A 16770-nucleotide genomic window follows, 5' to 3' on the forward strand; every position below is an offset into this window, starting at 1 on the left:
GCTGCATCCACTTTGGCTGCTATCAGTCTGGCACCAAGGCCAGGCTAATAGAGGTCTGTAGGCCAGATGAACAGCTCCTGCCTGTGGCCATTTTCCTCCCCTGTCAGTGACGTGACGTCTCTGTCTGCCAGTCCCAGGCCAGCAGATGAATACGGCAGTGCAGGAGAGCAGTGCTGATGCCCCCTCTGCTACCCTACTCGATGACAGCACAGGTCTGTTGGAGGGGGTCACGCCCCCAGCCTAAAAAGGCAAAGCAGAATGCAGCTGGTGCGGCTAGCTCTAAGAATAACCCAGGCAGGCAGGGCAGAATAGCCTGGGTTAAGGTTACCTTGAAGCCTCTGTCCCGTCCTAAGCTTCCTGATCTACACCAATCATGGGCAGGGGAAACTTTTAGGCTGGATCCCGAACTCTCCACTGGCCGGCCCTGGAACTTTTCCCCTCGACTTTTTGCTCTCTTCCTGGACATTAACTGAACCTCTTCAGAGATCCTGAGACTGTGACCCTTTGAATTATTTTAAATTGTGATTCTTTAGGGGGGATTTAACATCCAGTCCAGACACCAGGTGTAATATATTTAGGGTCTCTTTGCATGGTCCCATCCTCTCCTTGACGATCAGGACTCAAACAGGATTAGCCCTGAGGCGCTGCATGTATATTTTTCAACACAACTCTGTTGCTGAAATTACATTTTCAAAACTGCCATGACTGAGGGAGTCGAAGGTACAGTATCTACACAAGTCTAAGTATGTCTTTACATTTTACTTCCTTATTATAGGTCATTTCATTTGTCATTTTAAATGTTTAAAAACGTGACATAGTTCCGCAGACGATTTAGAAGCTTCTGAAAAATAGTGGATATCATGATAGCATAATTGGCTATTTGCTATACAGCCTTGAAACACTTGTGACGTCTGCACGGCTTAAAGTATCTAGCACTTCACGTGCACAATCCACGTCCATCATCACTGTTACAACCGAGAAAAGTTGACGTTATCTTACTTTTGGGAATCAAACTTAATGATTCTGTCTGATGTACCTTGTTTTGCCTCAGTCTTACACATCAGTTCCAATAAGAAGGGCTTGATTTGAACCAACTTGAGCCTGGGTGTAAAACTTCTATTCAACAGCAATTCAAATATACCTAGAAATGAATCAGAGTATATATTGAGGGCACCCAGGAGAGGATAAGATCATATCAGTGTTTTGTTGGCTGACTCTATCAGACTGTATTACTGGCTCTCAATTACGGTCCTGAGATTAGTTGTCATGGAGAACTACTTAGGGTTCCCATGACAGGGACGTCAACTTCAGGCAGCAAGAGGTCAGGAGAGAGGTAAAGTGGATGTGTTGAAGCGTACATTCTTTTTTTTCTTCTTTTTTTTTTACAGCACATTTGCGTGATGCATTCCATCACTATCCCCACTCCACTGTACTGTACTGTAAATGCCATTACTGTAACCCTGGCAAACACACTCAAATGCACATACAATAACACCACACACACACACACACACACACACACACACACACACACACACACACACTGTGCTAGTTGCAGTATGACAGTATGTCATATTGTATTTTGTTGAATCAAAGTGAGAAGAAGCAGGGCATATGGTGTTTGTCTGCAGAGCCTCTTGAGTCAGCATATTGAGGGGACATGGGGGCCCATAATCCCCCATTGCTGACAACAGGGTGCAGGCCATGGCGAAGAGATCCAACAGGTGGCCTGAGCCATGCTGGGCGAATACACACATGCACTTATTCTCTTTCTGTCTTTCTTTTTTCTCTCTCTTTCACACTCACGACATACATACGTTCATAAACATGCAACACACAAAAATCAAGGGGGCTGGAACAGCATTTCAGTCAGATACTATCTCTGTCAGGGGCCGACTAAGAAAACACACCAGAGACCCGTGCCACCAGCAACCGCTTGCCTGGTTTGCACCGACCTGATTTCACAGTATAAAAGCAGCAGATAACGTTTTAGAGACTGAACACTGCATTCTAACTATTGCACCTTCACAAGAATCAATGGCTTATTCTGACCTAGTCTGCCACATTCTGGTAAATCGATGAGCAGCCTTGTAAAATGAATTCCGCACATAAAGGTCATATGCTGTGTTTGTAAGGAAGCATGGCCAGCCCATCTCTCTCCATTTAACATCAAATCAAATTGCCACGCTACAGAGATTTATATTCATTTAGAGAGAGAGCTCTTTGATGGCCAAGTCAAAAGATCACAGAGACAACACAATCCACACAAAAAAAGTATATGGATTCCTTTGACACTGTGTACCATACAGTGTAGTACCTTCAGTGTATAGCTATTCCCCTGTCAAAAACTTGTCTCAGTGCAGTCTATTCATGAACTAACCCTTCACTGGGCCTTTATGGTTGGTTCAGCATCAGGCCAACAACCTATCCTTTGTCCTTTCTTCCAGCGCAATCCTTCACCACAACCATGGTCATTGAGAGCAAAAATGGAGAGGCAGGACACCCCCCAGCCAGGGTGACCAAGAGGACCGCGACTGACGACCTGTACACCACCTTCAGTTCACCTATGGCCTGGATCCTGGTCGTAGCCCTGGTCGTCACCTGGTCTTGTGTGGCCATCATCATGTTTGACCTGATGGACTACAAGGGCCTCACAGGTAAGTCCTGAACCTTTCCTTTCCTCCTATACTGTTCCTACCACCATGCGTTGGGATGTTACTTATCTGTGTTAGGGTTACGTTTTTGCTTTTTACCTGATACATCATAGGCCTCTGTAGGTTAGAGCTAGGCTTCCTTTTTCCTTGTTTGGGCTCATTAGAATGCAAAGGGGCAGTAGTTTTTATGATGCCTCATGCGTTGAGTAATCTTGGTCATTTAGACTCTGGTTTTTAATGATGTGGATATAGATTTGATCCCATTTTATACTATTTATACAAAAGTATGTGGACACCCCTTCAAATGAGTGGATTCGGCTATTTCAGCCACACACGTTGCTGACAGGTGTATAAAATTGAGCACACAGCCATGCAATCTCCATAAACAAGCATTGGCAGTAGAATGGCATTTACTGAAGAGATCAGAGACTTTCAACTTGGCATCATCATAGGATGCCACATTTCCAACAAGTCAGTTCGTCAAATTTCTGCCCTGCTAGAGCTGACCCGGTCAACTGTAAGTGCTGTTATTGTGAAGTGGAAAGGTATAGGAGCAACTATAGCTCAGCTGCAAAGTGGTAGGCCACACAAGCTCACAGAACGGGACCACAGAGTGCTAAAAATCGTCTGTCCTCGGTTGCAACACTCACTACCGAGTACCAAACTGCCTCTGCAAGCAATGTCAGCACACAAACAGTTTGTTGGGAGCTTCATGAAATGGGTTTCCATGGCCGAGCAGCCGCACACATGCCTAAGATCACCATGCGCAATGCCAAATGTCAGCTGGAGTGGTGTAAAGCTGGCCGCCATTGGACTCTGGAGCACTGGAAACACGTTCTCTGGAGTGATGAATCACGCTTCACCATCTGGCAGTCCAACAGACGAATCTGGGTTTGGCGGATGCCAGGAGAATGCTACCTGCTCCAATGCATAGTGTCAACTGTAAAGTTTGGTGGAGTAGGAATTATGGTCTGGGGCTGTTTTTCATGGTTTGTGCTAGTTCGAGTGAAGGGAAATCACTACAGGATACAATGACATTCCAGACGATTCTGTGCTTCCAACTTTGTGGCAACAGTTTGAGGAAGGCCCTTTCCTGTTTCAGCATGACAATGCCCGAGTACACAAACCGAGGTCCATACAGAAATGGTTCATCGAGATTGGTGTGGTAAAACTTGACTGGCAAGCACAGAGCCCTGACCTCAACCCCATCGAACCCCTTTAGAATGAATTAGAACGCCGACTGCGAGCCAGGCCTAATCGCCCAACATCAGTTCCTAACCTCACTAATGCTCTTGTGACTGAATGGAAGCAAGTCCCTGCAGCAATGTTCCAACATCTAGTGAAAAGCTTTCCCAGAAGAGTGGAGGCTGTTATAGCAGCAAAGGCGGAGGACAACTCCCTAATAATGCCCATGATTCTAAAATGAGATGTTCGATGAGCAGGTGTCCACATACTTTTTATCATGTAGTGTAAATAGTCCCTCTTCTAAGGTTTGTTTAATAATTTAGCCTTAACCTTTAGCTTGGGTGAAACAAGTTCATAGATAATGGCTAAAACAGGCGACAAAGGAATGCAGTGAGCTCAGTGAAAGCGATAAGGCCCAGTAGCTTGTTGTTTTCAGGCTGTCACTACTTTATCCAACGGCGTGTGGGCTCTCAGGGTAGCCAGGAGCTCATTGTCTGGTTACTAATAGTACTGACAGTGACAAAGATAGATAGGGCATAGCATTGCAGTTTACTGGGCCTGGGCCCTATCTGCAGCAGTTGCTGAGAGGGTTTGGCAGAATTAGCCATGCCTCTCTCCCAGTCAAACAGCTTTGAGTCAAATAGCCAAATAGATTTACTGGTAGATTAGTTTTGAGATGCATCGCTTCAGTCAGTAGAGATGTTATTGTATCACAGAATTATGATTGATATAGTTCATTACAACTGTTGCAGACGTAATGGTGAAAATCTCTGTAGAGGGAATGTGTAATGTATTGTATTATTTAAAGTTGTTTTCAGTGTGATTTTGTGGTTTAAAAATAAAGTTGTACAATGACAATTTTCAGTGTTTGAGAGTTTGCTGTTTGCCGATCAGTACGTGCGAGAAATTGTCATTGGTGTACATGGATTCTTTCTCCATTTTCATGTCATATGCCATTCACATTTCATTTCATGTCAAAGGTCTTCCATGTGAGACCTTGCACATACATTTTTGAAGCAAACTTCAAAAGTGGGCCACCATTGTCACGTACTGTAGATCCGATTAACTCACAAGTCACGATAGTAGTTGAAGGCTGACGTACTCTGGGGGCGTGGAGTCTAGTCTACCAACCCAAAGCCATTCTAGCCTTCACTGAAATCACATGCACCTCACTCCCTTTATTTATTCACTAGAGTTCCGTAGCGACGTTCACTCTCTCATTTCTAATCTAGTTTCCTCCTCTTTTCACCCTGTCCATCCCCATGTGCCATCCTGTTCCCATCCAATAAAAAGATCATACATTATACTGTGACGACCCCTGTTTGCCACCTGGTAAAGACTCTCTGCCTGCAGTGTAGTGCTCATACCCATCTGTGTGTTCGCTTCCGCTCTGCTACTAACAACCTGCATGCTTTAATTGCTGACAGGGAGCAATTGTCACACACTCCAGTCAGTGTTGTGGTGGCTTGATGCTACGCAATAATGGATTCATGTACACATGGTCCATCAAGTGTTGATTCTGGTTCATTCAAGGCTGCACAGGTTACATCTGGTACTAAGTGAGTCTGTACACCTTTTTCACACTAGTAGATTATCGCAATTGAAGTGGACTATTTTGCCTAATAAAACTCACGGTAATACAGAGATAGTGTCTCCGTTCTGATGCCAACCATAATTGTACATACGTTCATAAAGTCAACCATAATCTCCCTATGTGAATAGTTTAGGGCTATAGCTTCCATGAGAAATCATTCAATGAACTGACTAATTTCTGCTTTGTGATTGGAAAGGTATACAGCCTATTTAGTAGTCACTTGATGTGTCATTTAACTAGCTACTATTTACCTTTTTTGTTTGTTTGTAGCTTAATAAAACATACTATAATAACGCTGTAGTGTGTAACGCCATAGTGTGTAACATTAAAGTAACATTCATTACAAGAAATGTATTTATATGTGTGTGCGTGTGTGTGTGTGTCCATGTGTGTCTTCAGTCATTACTTGATGTCCAGTGAAATGTGTTTAGTGTATGAAGTGCTCATTTGTGATGAATATGCTGTAGCTAACTGTACTATTTTAAATTGGCTGTAGCATTTCCTGCAGCAGCCAATTTCATTTGACCAATTATTACATAACCAGAAAGCTTTAGAATGTATTGAGGCTGTATCACAGTAGGTACTAGAAGGTTTTGTGCCAGGTTAAGCTGTAAAGAATGGCGCAACAATTTGAGTGTTGCATGTTTTTTGTGTCCTTTACATACAGTGCCTTGCAAAAGTATTCGGCCCCCTTGAACTTTGCGACCTTTTGCCACATTTCAGGCTTCAAACATAAAGATATAAAACTGTATTTGTTTGTGAAGAATCAACAACAAGTGGGACACAATCATGAAGTGGAACGACATTTATTGGATATTTCAAACTTTTTGAACAAATCAAAAACTGAAAAATTGGGCGTGCAAAATTATTCAGCCCCCTTAAGTTAATACTTTGTAGCGCCACCTTTTGCTGCGATTACAGCTGTAAGTCGCTTGGGGTATGTCTCTATCAGTTTTGCACATCGAGAGACTGAATTTTTTTCCTATTCCTCCTTGCAAAACAGCTCGAGCTCAGTGAGGTTGGATGGATGGAGAGCATTTGTGAACAGCAGTTTTCAGTTCTTTCCACAGATTCTCGATTGGATTCAGGTCTGGACTTTGACTTGGCCATTCTAACACCTGGATATGTTTATTTTTGAACCATTCCATTGTAGATTTTGCTTTATGTTTTGGATCATTGTCTTGTTGGAAGACAAATCTCCGTCCCAGTCTCAGGTCTTTTGCAGACTCCATCAGGTTTTTTTCCAGAATGGTCCTGTATTTGGCTCCATCCATCTTCCCATCAATTTTAACCATCTTCCCTGTCCCTGCTGAAGAAAAGCAGGCCCAAACCATGATGCTGCCACCACCATGTTTGACAGTGGGGATGGTGTGTTCAGGGTGATGAGCTGTGTTGCTTTTACGCCAAACATAACGTTTTGCATTGTTGCCAAAAAGTTCAATTTTGGTTTCATCTGACCAGAGCACCTTCTTCCACATGTTTGATGCGTCTCCCAGGTGGCTTGTGGCAAACTTTAAACAACACTTTTTATGGATATCTTTAAGAAATGGCTTTCTTCTTGCCACTCTTCCATAAAGGCCAGATTTGTGCAATATACGACTGATTGTTGTCCTATGGACAGAGTCTCCCACCTCAGCTGTAGATCTCTGCAGTTCATCCAGAGTGATCATGGGCCTCTTGGCTGCATCTCTGATCAGTCTTCTCCTTGTATGAGCTGAAAGTTTAGAGGGACGGCCAGGTCTTGGTAGATTTGCAGTGGTCTGATACTCCTTCCATTTCAATATTATCGCTTGCACAGTGCTCCTTGGGATGTTTAAAGCTTGGGAAATCTTTTTGTATCCAAATCCGGCTTTAAACTTCTTCACAACAGTATCTCGGACCTGCCTGGTGTGTTCCTTGTTCTTCATGATGCTCTCTGCGCTTTTGACGGACCTCTGCGACTATCACAGTGCAGGTGCATTTATACGGAGACTTGATTACACACAGGTGGATTGTATTTATCATCATTAGTCATTTAGGTCAACATTGGATCATTCAGAGATCCTCACTGAACTTCTGGAGAGTTTGCTGCACTGAAAGTAAAGGGGCTGAATAATTTTGCACGCCCAATTTTTCAGTTTTTGATTTGTTAAAAAAGTTTGAAATATCCAATAAATGTCGTTCCACTTCATGATTGTGTCCCACTTGTTGTTGATTCTTCACAAAAAAACTACAGTTTTATATCTTTATGTTTGAAGCCTGAAATGTGGCAAAAGGTCGCAAAGTTCAAGGGGGCCGAATACTTTCGCAAGGCACTGTAATTGAGCAAAATAGGCCACCACGATTATAGGAAAAATAACCATTACATTCACCTGAAATCAGTGCTTGACTTGGACTGAAATAGGTGCCGGTACTCATTTTGGGTGCTGGTACCGTTTATATTTAGATAATATTCGATAAGAGGTGCAAGAACTCAAGCAGAAGAACATTTGAGGTGCCAGTACTCAGTTCAGTTGAGCTTCTGCCCAAGTCAAGTACTGCCTGAAATCACTATTATATTACTGTCAAGTGGTCAGGCGTGAGCTTTTTAGTCTGATTTATTTGACAGTGTTATTTAACCTTATTCCTGGCAACATGATCCCAATTAATTGTGTGCCAATCGCTCCCATGCATCCGGCCTATGTTAACTTTAGTTGCCTTTCCCGTCTCAATTTATACACAATTGCCTTGATGCTAACATCAATAATGGCACATTGAGAGCATATCAGCTTGTGTTGGTGTTATTAACTGTGTGGTATTGAGTAATAACTCCTTCTGGCCATGGAGAATGCCTTTCTCTTTGATTGAGTTCTGCTTTTGAGAAGGATACACCAATCTGATGTGCTTTAATATTTATAATTGAATATTCTATGTTGCAGATAAGCCTGCAAGGAGAGATATAGATTTCCTCTACAATGCATACTACTGAGCATTGAATGTGGCCAATACCGAAGGTCATCTACGGAGGAATGACCTCCTGACCTCCTGAACCATTCCACATGGAATCATGGGAAGGAATTGACGCTGTGGCCATTTCTATCAAAGCCTCTCAGCCAAGTCATAACAATACAAGAGTCTTTATTAGGTGTAGAAGTCAGACTGTAGCTAAACTATACCCTTAACCAATGTATTAAACAGTAGACATATTAATTGATAGCAAAAGTACTGGGGTCACGCATCCCTAAATTAGATTAGGGAAAGGGGGGTTATGGTTAGCTAAGAATATACCAGGGGATACTGTATGGCACCAGGACAACACATGTGGAATGGGAGGGTGAATCACCACACAAAACCATGGCACCATGGATAAACCCTTGAAAGGAAAAACAGGAGCTGTGTACATATTAATAAATGACTAGATTTCCAAAAAAGAACAAACACGCACAGTATAATGTAAATACCCATATGATATAAATCTTATATACGGAAATGGCCTATGAAGCCACAATCTTTGAGGACAATGTGTAATCTGCACCACAGTAAATGTATGTAGCCAACATGTATCTTGAAAATAAGTAAATTATCTATCAGGTATCAATCTGTTCCAATCGAAAGGGTTGGTAAAATTGGTTTGTAAGACCATACAGTAATAGCGAAAGGAAGTCTCATGTTCTTGCTTTTTAAGAATCGGGTAGCTATGTATAGCACTAGGTCCTCTGTAGCGGTGTCACTCTGTCTCTCTCTATGAGGGATGGCTGTGGAGCTGGACGCCCTTTCTTAGACTGGTCCTCTCTGTTCGTTTGAACCCCTCGCTGTCAGAGAGGAGACTGCCAGAGACAGTGGAATTTACGAGAATAGCTAGAGTACCTGTCAGTCACCATTTCAAATATTTATAGTACTGGACCCAAGTGGATATACAACATGGAGTTTTGGAATTTGTATTATTAAATGTTTTGTATTTTTGTAGACAGTGGTTAGTGACAGCAGATGTCTTATTTCATCCCCATTTCATCCCCACGCCCATTAAATACTTTACTTTTTGAACACATAAAGATGTACAGTAACAGGGGAAATGCTAAATGATTTCACCAAGGTCACAAACTAATAGATGTGTGAAGCAGAAGGCTGTCTGCCCTGAGAAATTGGAAAATTAGAAATTACGAACCTGCCCATTACACAACCATTTAGTTGGACAGCAAATGGGTATTAAAATTGCACTTTTAATAAGATGCAATTTTTCCCACCATGACATTTCAATAAAGGGCGACACTGTGAAAATTAAATACTAAACCAACATTTTGGAACAATGGGCAAGAGTCCTGGCTGTGAGGAAATGGAATTCCCCTTGATGTGCACTGCATAGCCTGGGAGGCGTCCAATTGGAGTTGAATCAATTCTATTGCCATGCCTCCATTGCTTCCCGTTAGAGAGAGGGGGGTAGAGGGAGAGGGGGAGAGAGAGGCAGGGGAGGATAGGGAGCGTGAAAGGGAGGAGAATGAGAGAGAGAGGGAGGAGAGGGAGCGAGAGAGAGGGAAAACAGTGCTTTCATTAGGCCCTTCAACTTCCTGCTAAAGAGGGACACCTGCAAACTGGAGCCTGACGGACGTAGTGTCAGAGACCTCCTGAATACAGGAATGAATGTGTTGCCAGGTGACATGGTGCTAGTTATACTGCCACCCACACTTCACCGGTTTCTCTAAACTAAACCCTCCAAAGTGTTTTGGAACAATCCACATAGCCTTTCCGTAATGAGGGACTTAGTTTGGAGGGTTGATTCCATTTCCACTCCCAAGTCCCTTGCCTTCTTTACCACTTCTTTCAGGTTAATATGTAATTTATTTATGTGGATTTAGTTGCAGTCTCCATGCCAGGAATCAGTGTAGATAGACTACAATGTGAGGGGTTCAAATGCACAAGCATTGAGGGATATATTTTTTCTGCTTTATGACGTAGGTTGAAGTGCCATTCAAACAAATGCCACTGAATTAATCAGTATTCATTAGTATTCCTAGTTGGAGTCAATTTCACATTGTTACTCAATGCCATGAATTTTGATGTACTACTTCAAATCACAGCATTATGTTATTGCACGTAATGTTTTGGAACAAATGAATCAAGTCAATGAGAATACATTTCAAATAAAAACAGGCCAAGCACAGATGAAGAACCGTTGTTATAGCAGATTCAATAAAGAGTGAAAGACATACTGTGTTTGCTATGGTTACAGTACAGCATGTTGCTGTTCTGTCCTGTTTCTCACTCCTATTGCACTATGGGTGTTTACTGTTCGTATGTTGATGTGTTCTCTACACTGCGGCCGATCTTTGTTTCCATTGTGATGAACGTCTATGTGATGACGTTGAATTCTTCTGTCACCATACGGTGGTTGTGAATCGTGAGTAAATTGTGTCTCTGTGCCATTGTTTCTTGTGGTAAGACTGTCCAGTACTTCCTCCCAGAATGCATCACTCTGGAGTCTGTTCTCCCCGCATTGATCATGTGCATGTGATGGAGACTGTTCACTGTCCCTGTCCCTGTGCCACTGCTTATATGTACCTCTCCTCCTAACAGGGGTCTCCCCACCTCCCGCTGTCAGGAAAGTAATTAAGGATGCAGGAAGGTCTAGAGGCAAGCCATTATACTATGCTTTCAACTTTGTCGTGCCGATTAGAGGCCTCTGAGGCCCTTAGTGAGTTTGGATTGACATACTGTAGCAACTAACTTTAAAGGAGAAGAGAAAACTAATGAATTTAAAAGGAAAGATAATGCAATTGATTATAAGCGACTAATATAGCAAGTAATCAGTCCGTTAACTCATGTTATGACAAATACCTTTGGATACATTTGAAATAAGCCTTTAGATATTGTCTTTAGCTGAAACATCTATTTGTTTCCGAATTGCATAGACAATTAATTCCCACGTGAATATTTTCAATTCCAGGAACCAAAATGTTCCTTTTGTTGAATTTGGCTACATCAACCGTGTTTCCTTAACCCACTCAGTCTGATTCAACACGACTATGGATTAAATAACTAACAATCACTCTCTTCTGAATATCAGTGATACTGCTTTGATAAATCATCACTGAAGAGCACTAAAGAGTCTAAAGTGCAATCTCTAAAGACCAGTCAGTCATATTCTGCTGAGAGTTGTCACTAACGCAGTGCTGGGGTACACTCCGCTGGCAGTGGTGTCTGACATGTCCTGTAGTGTGTTGCATGTTTACCTGTCATGAATGCCTATTGTCTTCTGTATGTCCTTGCCTCCGACGAAATGGGAATGTCTGTCTCACGCCGTTTGCCTGCACTGCACAGCAGAAAGCCGTAAAGAATGGCGCAACAGATGGTGGTCTACACCGTATACTCCAGCAGACATTTGAAGTTACCCATTGGACCATGGATGGACAGAGGATATGTTATACTACATCACATTGGTTCTAGTTGATTAGTTCCAAGCTATAGTTAATAGCCATGTACACATTCATCTTCATATCTGTAGTCTATATTGCTGAATTTGTTTCTGGGTATAAATTCATTTGCTGTGATCTGCCTTTGTTCTCATATTGTTCTCTAAGTGCAGAACATTTGAACGGTGTACAGTATGATTGCATTTGAAAGATTAAGGACAGAATATTGTCAAATGACTGTTTTTATCGTGTATAATATAATGCGGTGGTAATTCATGAGGTATTCCTTAAGTCTTTTAGTCCAGGTTTAAGTGTGTGTAGAGAAAGGGTGTGTGTAAATGCATGCTGGCTATATTGTGCTATTAAATCTTGGCTCACACAGCCTGTTCACCACACTCTCAGGAAGCATTCAGCATATCAGCTCGGACCCCATGAAAGTGGTGAACGAGGCGGTGGAGGAGTCCACTGACTGGGGCAAACTGCTTCTGACCTTTGTCTCCAGCCTGGTAGCACCCGAGGAGGAGGAAATCGAAGGTATATTTCACAAGTTGTCTCTTGAGCTACCCTAATAATAGATGAAACAACAGCAACAACAGTAACATAACAAACAAACCACCATAGTATTTCAAAAAGAGAAAAGGGGCTGACCCGCTGTGACTTGACCAGTCACCTGGCAGGTCATGCCACATTCAACGTCAAGCCGTTTGATTTATTCCATTTAATTTCCACCATTTCACCTCTATAGGTTCACATATTCAGTTAATGGCTCGGCTGTAACAATTCAGCCCTTAAGTCTGTATGGCTTAGGGTGCGTTGCAGGATAAGTCTGGCAGATTGAGAACCTGTGAATCATAGCCGAGCTTCTTTCCAAGGCTAGCTTGTGGTTTAATAAACACTCAACACACAGATTGACGTATGTGTGTACCACACATATCAACCCGACACTGTTTATCATATCTCATAGTAGATGATGTATTGCAATAATAAATACAGCACCACGTCCATCTGTACAAGCTTAGAACAGAAACGTAGGAGGTGACATTCATTCCCAAACCCGAACTCCAAAACTAAAGAACGGGACACTGTTTTCCAGCCTTTCACGCGGAAGAATTTTGAAGCGGAAGAACAAGGCTCTCGACCTGCAGCGTGATACTTTTAACTCCTGTACCACATTTGTGTGTGACTGTTCTAAAAAAAAAATAAAGTCATCCAAAGAAAGCAGAAATCACCTCTCTCTCTCATCAATCCCTTGCTTGTGTCTTTTCACCACCCACTGTGCTCGCCACGCTCACTTTAATGTGCACATCTCATCTCCAAGCTTGCTTCAAACCATCATTATCAACATTATACTCAGCAGTTCATGTTACGTGTCTTTCACAACAACAACAGCTCATGCAGTTTACACCATGTTAGCTAAAGGATATCTGATATAACCAAGGTGCTAATCTCAATTCCTTAGTTTAGCCTAAGATTCAGCTGGGTATTAAATGCATTTTTACCAGCCCTATTGAAACAGGAAGGCAACTTGACGTCAGGTATTCAATCTCAATGACAACCTAGCAATTTACTTTTATAAGAGGAGCTCTAAGCATACCACAGTGTGGAGGACAACTACTGTACGACAGTCCAGGGACAAACCTCCTGCTAAACAGTAATGATTTGTGGCAGAGGAATGAATGCACAACAGTGTGATTTGGCAGAGCAAATGTTTTCAGTCAATTAAGCAGCAGCACCACACATACAGTAGGCCTACAGCAGCCATAACTGAATCACAGTACAGAATATTAATATAGGCAAACAAATGTAACTTACATTTGTTGTGCAGTAAAGGGAACGCATCATTTAGGCACTGATTTGAGTCCCACTGAAGAAACCAGTGTAGTTTTAATATGAACACACGCATGAAGTTAGAGCTGGAGTGAATCAATTAGAACCTACACAGACGGACTAACTTTATACAGGCATCTGCTGCATTATTGTTGTTTTTATAAATCATACCATATGCCATTCATTACCAGGATGCACACACACTGTTATTAGGTCACTTCTATAAGGACGTTATTTCAGATGGTAGTATTATGCCGTCTGGGGATCAACAGTACCTCTGGCCTTAGAGCAGTGACCTTCTGCCTAGGCCAATAGAGTGCGTTAGAATGTAAAAGGTACAAGTAGGTATTGGGTAAAAACATGTATTAGGAAACAGGCACATAATGCACATTTGAGTTCATTAACAATACAAAATGAACATACTGTATTGTATACATTCAGTATGACAGTAGCTCATCATCCAATGGTGTCTGTCAGACAGACTAAAGTGTCTGCGTATCTTAACTGACCACTCTGCATCCCTCCTTGCCTCGGTCACATCGCAATCACACACACACACACACACACACTCACACATGCACAAACACACACACTCGCACACACACGTAACTGTGACCTCTGCTCCCTGTTAAATGATGGAGAGAGTGAGTATGTGGAGGGGTGGAGGTGCAAGACAAAGGGAGATAATAGAGAAAGAGAGAAAGCAAGAGGGAATGGTCGTCCCCACAATGGCTATGCATAGCTCAGTGGACTAATGCAGAAAGATGCTGACCTGCCTGGCGGTTTGACAGCTGTCTGTGAGTTACGACTCAAAGGGCAGAGACTATTTCGGTCTCATTTTAGAGTAGCTACTCTAAAACAGGCACACTGTCTCACTGTAGCATAGCCACTCTAACCACTCTCAGGGCACAGTATAGTTTCCAGGTCATGACACCAAAGCAATGCCAACTTCCTAATAGAGAGTCATAGCACTAAATAACAAATTATTAAATAAATTTCATCCCTGGCCTCAGGATAAGCTTTAAAATATTATTTGTTGCTTTAATTTATTTACACAACCTGGAAACTTTATCCCTCAGGCTAATGTGCTTTGAAAGGAGCTATATCTCAAACACATCCCCAAAACATCAAACACACCCTGGAGAACGAACATTTTCCTCTCACCCAACTTCTGAGGGGGAAAAAATTCATCATAGTGTGAATATCTGCTATTCATAGCTCGTGCCGGTTTAGCACAAATGAGGTTGGTGTATTTTCAAATCTCCTTTGAAGAATGGCTGACTAGTCCAATCATTTCACTAAATCCACCTTTGCTCTGAGATGCATAGTAAACCAAATGTAGCCCACTAGCTGTTGTTGCTGTTGTTGTGTAGCCTACAGTACCACCTTTCATTGAGTTGACTTGTACTCTTTACTGATTTTTAGTGATTTTTAAGAGTGGAGAATAAGCTGCCTGCAGCTGAAGAAAAGCCTTTCTTCCACTCTGATCCACATTCATAATTTATTCTGCCTTCATCAATGTTTTATTAGATCTATTTGGTTGGTTCCTTTCTTAAGCTGACATCTTTTTCGCCCATCTGCTATTTAGGTGAGCTACATCCAGTTAAGAAAAAAGGTTTGTATTCATGCATCTATTCATTTTGCCGTTTACTTATTCATCAATGTATTATAAAAGCCGTCTCCTTCGTGCTCTTTATGCCACAGCTGTTAGGGAAAGGAAAACTCCTCTTTGTCGAGAAACGCTTCCTGGCTATGTGAACGCTAACTCTTCTGCCTGCTACTCTACAATCTGTTTCCTTAATTAAAGGACAGACACAAAGCTACAGGTTATTGTGAGGACGTGGGCTTGGCTTTAGAGTTTAGCAGGCCTGAGATAACAAAATTCACTTATCCGGGCCACTAATGACGCTTTGGAAGTGAAAGCCTTGTTTCTTTCAGCAAGAGCTTACACATGCTGCGTGATTAGTCACTCCAAACCTGCTGCTGAAATGCAGGGTCACTGCATGGAGTCAGACCGACAAGACCTACACCATTTGTAATCTGCTGTACAGACGTAGGATCTTAATTTGATCGCCCAGTTGCAGGATAACTTTCCTGCAATGCAGGACATTTTAAAACTTGTAGTGTATTTGTGGTTTAAAAAGGCTTCTGAAGTTTGTCATTTCCACTCGGAAATTTCAGACTTGATTTTCAACCCCTACAAAAATGTCCATGAATTATAATCCACATAATAATTCACATTTCCGGTTGCTGCAGGATCCTGCTATAGCAAGCTGGCTCGTATTAAGATCCTACATCTGTAAGATATGCTTTACATGCTTGGCTGTGCCAGAGACCCTAACAGAATGTAGGCCTAAATCTCTCTTAACACACTGCTGTCTAATACCTAAGGATTCTGCCCTTCTATCCTTCTCTATGGTATTTTGAAACCATTCCATGCTTATTTTCCCACCGCTTATCTACACTATGCCATTCCCCTCACACTCTTTAGAAGCCCTCACATCATTGACAAAACGCACAAGCAAAAAAATAAAAGATTGTCTAATGAAATTATGCGTGTTTTTGTTTTTTATGACCTCATCAAATTGGAACATTTCAACATTGATTAATGTAGGTTAGCTGTTCCAAGTTTTAGGACTTGAACAGGTGATACAGGCTGAGGTTAATGGGGTAGATTTTGTGGAGTGTGATATTTTATGGATGTTCACCTTGGCACTTAACTGTAAAACCGTCCCAAAAGATATACGATGGTTCGTTGAAGAGGAACAAGCTGAGGCTGAAGGTACCATGGCCATGCTTTCCATGTTTATAGGTAAACATACACCTAGATGTTTACTATATGTAAACTACATTAGCTCTAATGTAGTTCAACTAGAATGACAACGTAGCAAATACACAAACCGGTAAGCACATTAAATAGTTATTTACTCTAATCATGCTATTGCGCAGTGCTAACAAATGGTTTTGTTGTTTTGTGGCTTTGCTAAAATGCTTACTTTTCCTCCGCATAACCATCGTATTAACTTGGCTACTTCCATCCATAGTCCCACGTTGTGTACTTGTCAAGGAAGGTGGACAGTGTTTTAATAATTGTTTTGTGTTCTAAACTCTTGCTGTTGGAATCCCCTTCCGTCCTACCTCATAG

General features: G+C 42.0%; 1 protein-coding gene across 14 annotated transcripts in view; it reads left to right on the plus strand.

Moving 5' to 3' along the window:
• The first annotated feature begins 271 nt into the window (after positions 1-271).
• LOC139407136 (triadin) overlaps positions 272-16770 on the plus strand; it is a 56261-nt gene continuing 39762 nt past the window's right edge. For 8 of the 14 annotated variants that reach the window (XM_071150571.1, XM_071150573.1, XM_071150567.1 and 5 more), the window contains exons 1-4: positions 272-743; positions 2448-2657; positions 12201-12332; positions 15214-15240. In XM_071150571.1, the coding sequence (XP_071006672.1) occupies positions 2468-2657; positions 12201-12332; positions 15214-15240 (349 nt within the window). In that variant the 5' untranslated portion in view covers positions 272-743; positions 2448-2467. Of the gene's footprint in view, positions 744-2447; positions 2658-5132; positions 5172-10962; positions 11020-12200; positions 12333-15213; positions 15241-16770 lie in introns of all 14 variants that reach the window. The other 6 variants (XM_071150575.1, XM_071150566.1, XM_071150570.1 and 3 more) reach the window with 6 other exon arrangements.

The sequence above is a fragment of the Oncorhynchus clarkii genome, chromosome 4, assembly GCF_045791955.1.
Source record: "Oncorhynchus clarkii lewisi isolate Uvic-CL-2024 chromosome 4, UVic_Ocla_1.0, whole genome shotgun sequence".
Taxonomy (NCBI): Eukaryota; Metazoa; Chordata; class Actinopteri; order Salmoniformes; family Salmonidae; genus Oncorhynchus; species Oncorhynchus clarkii.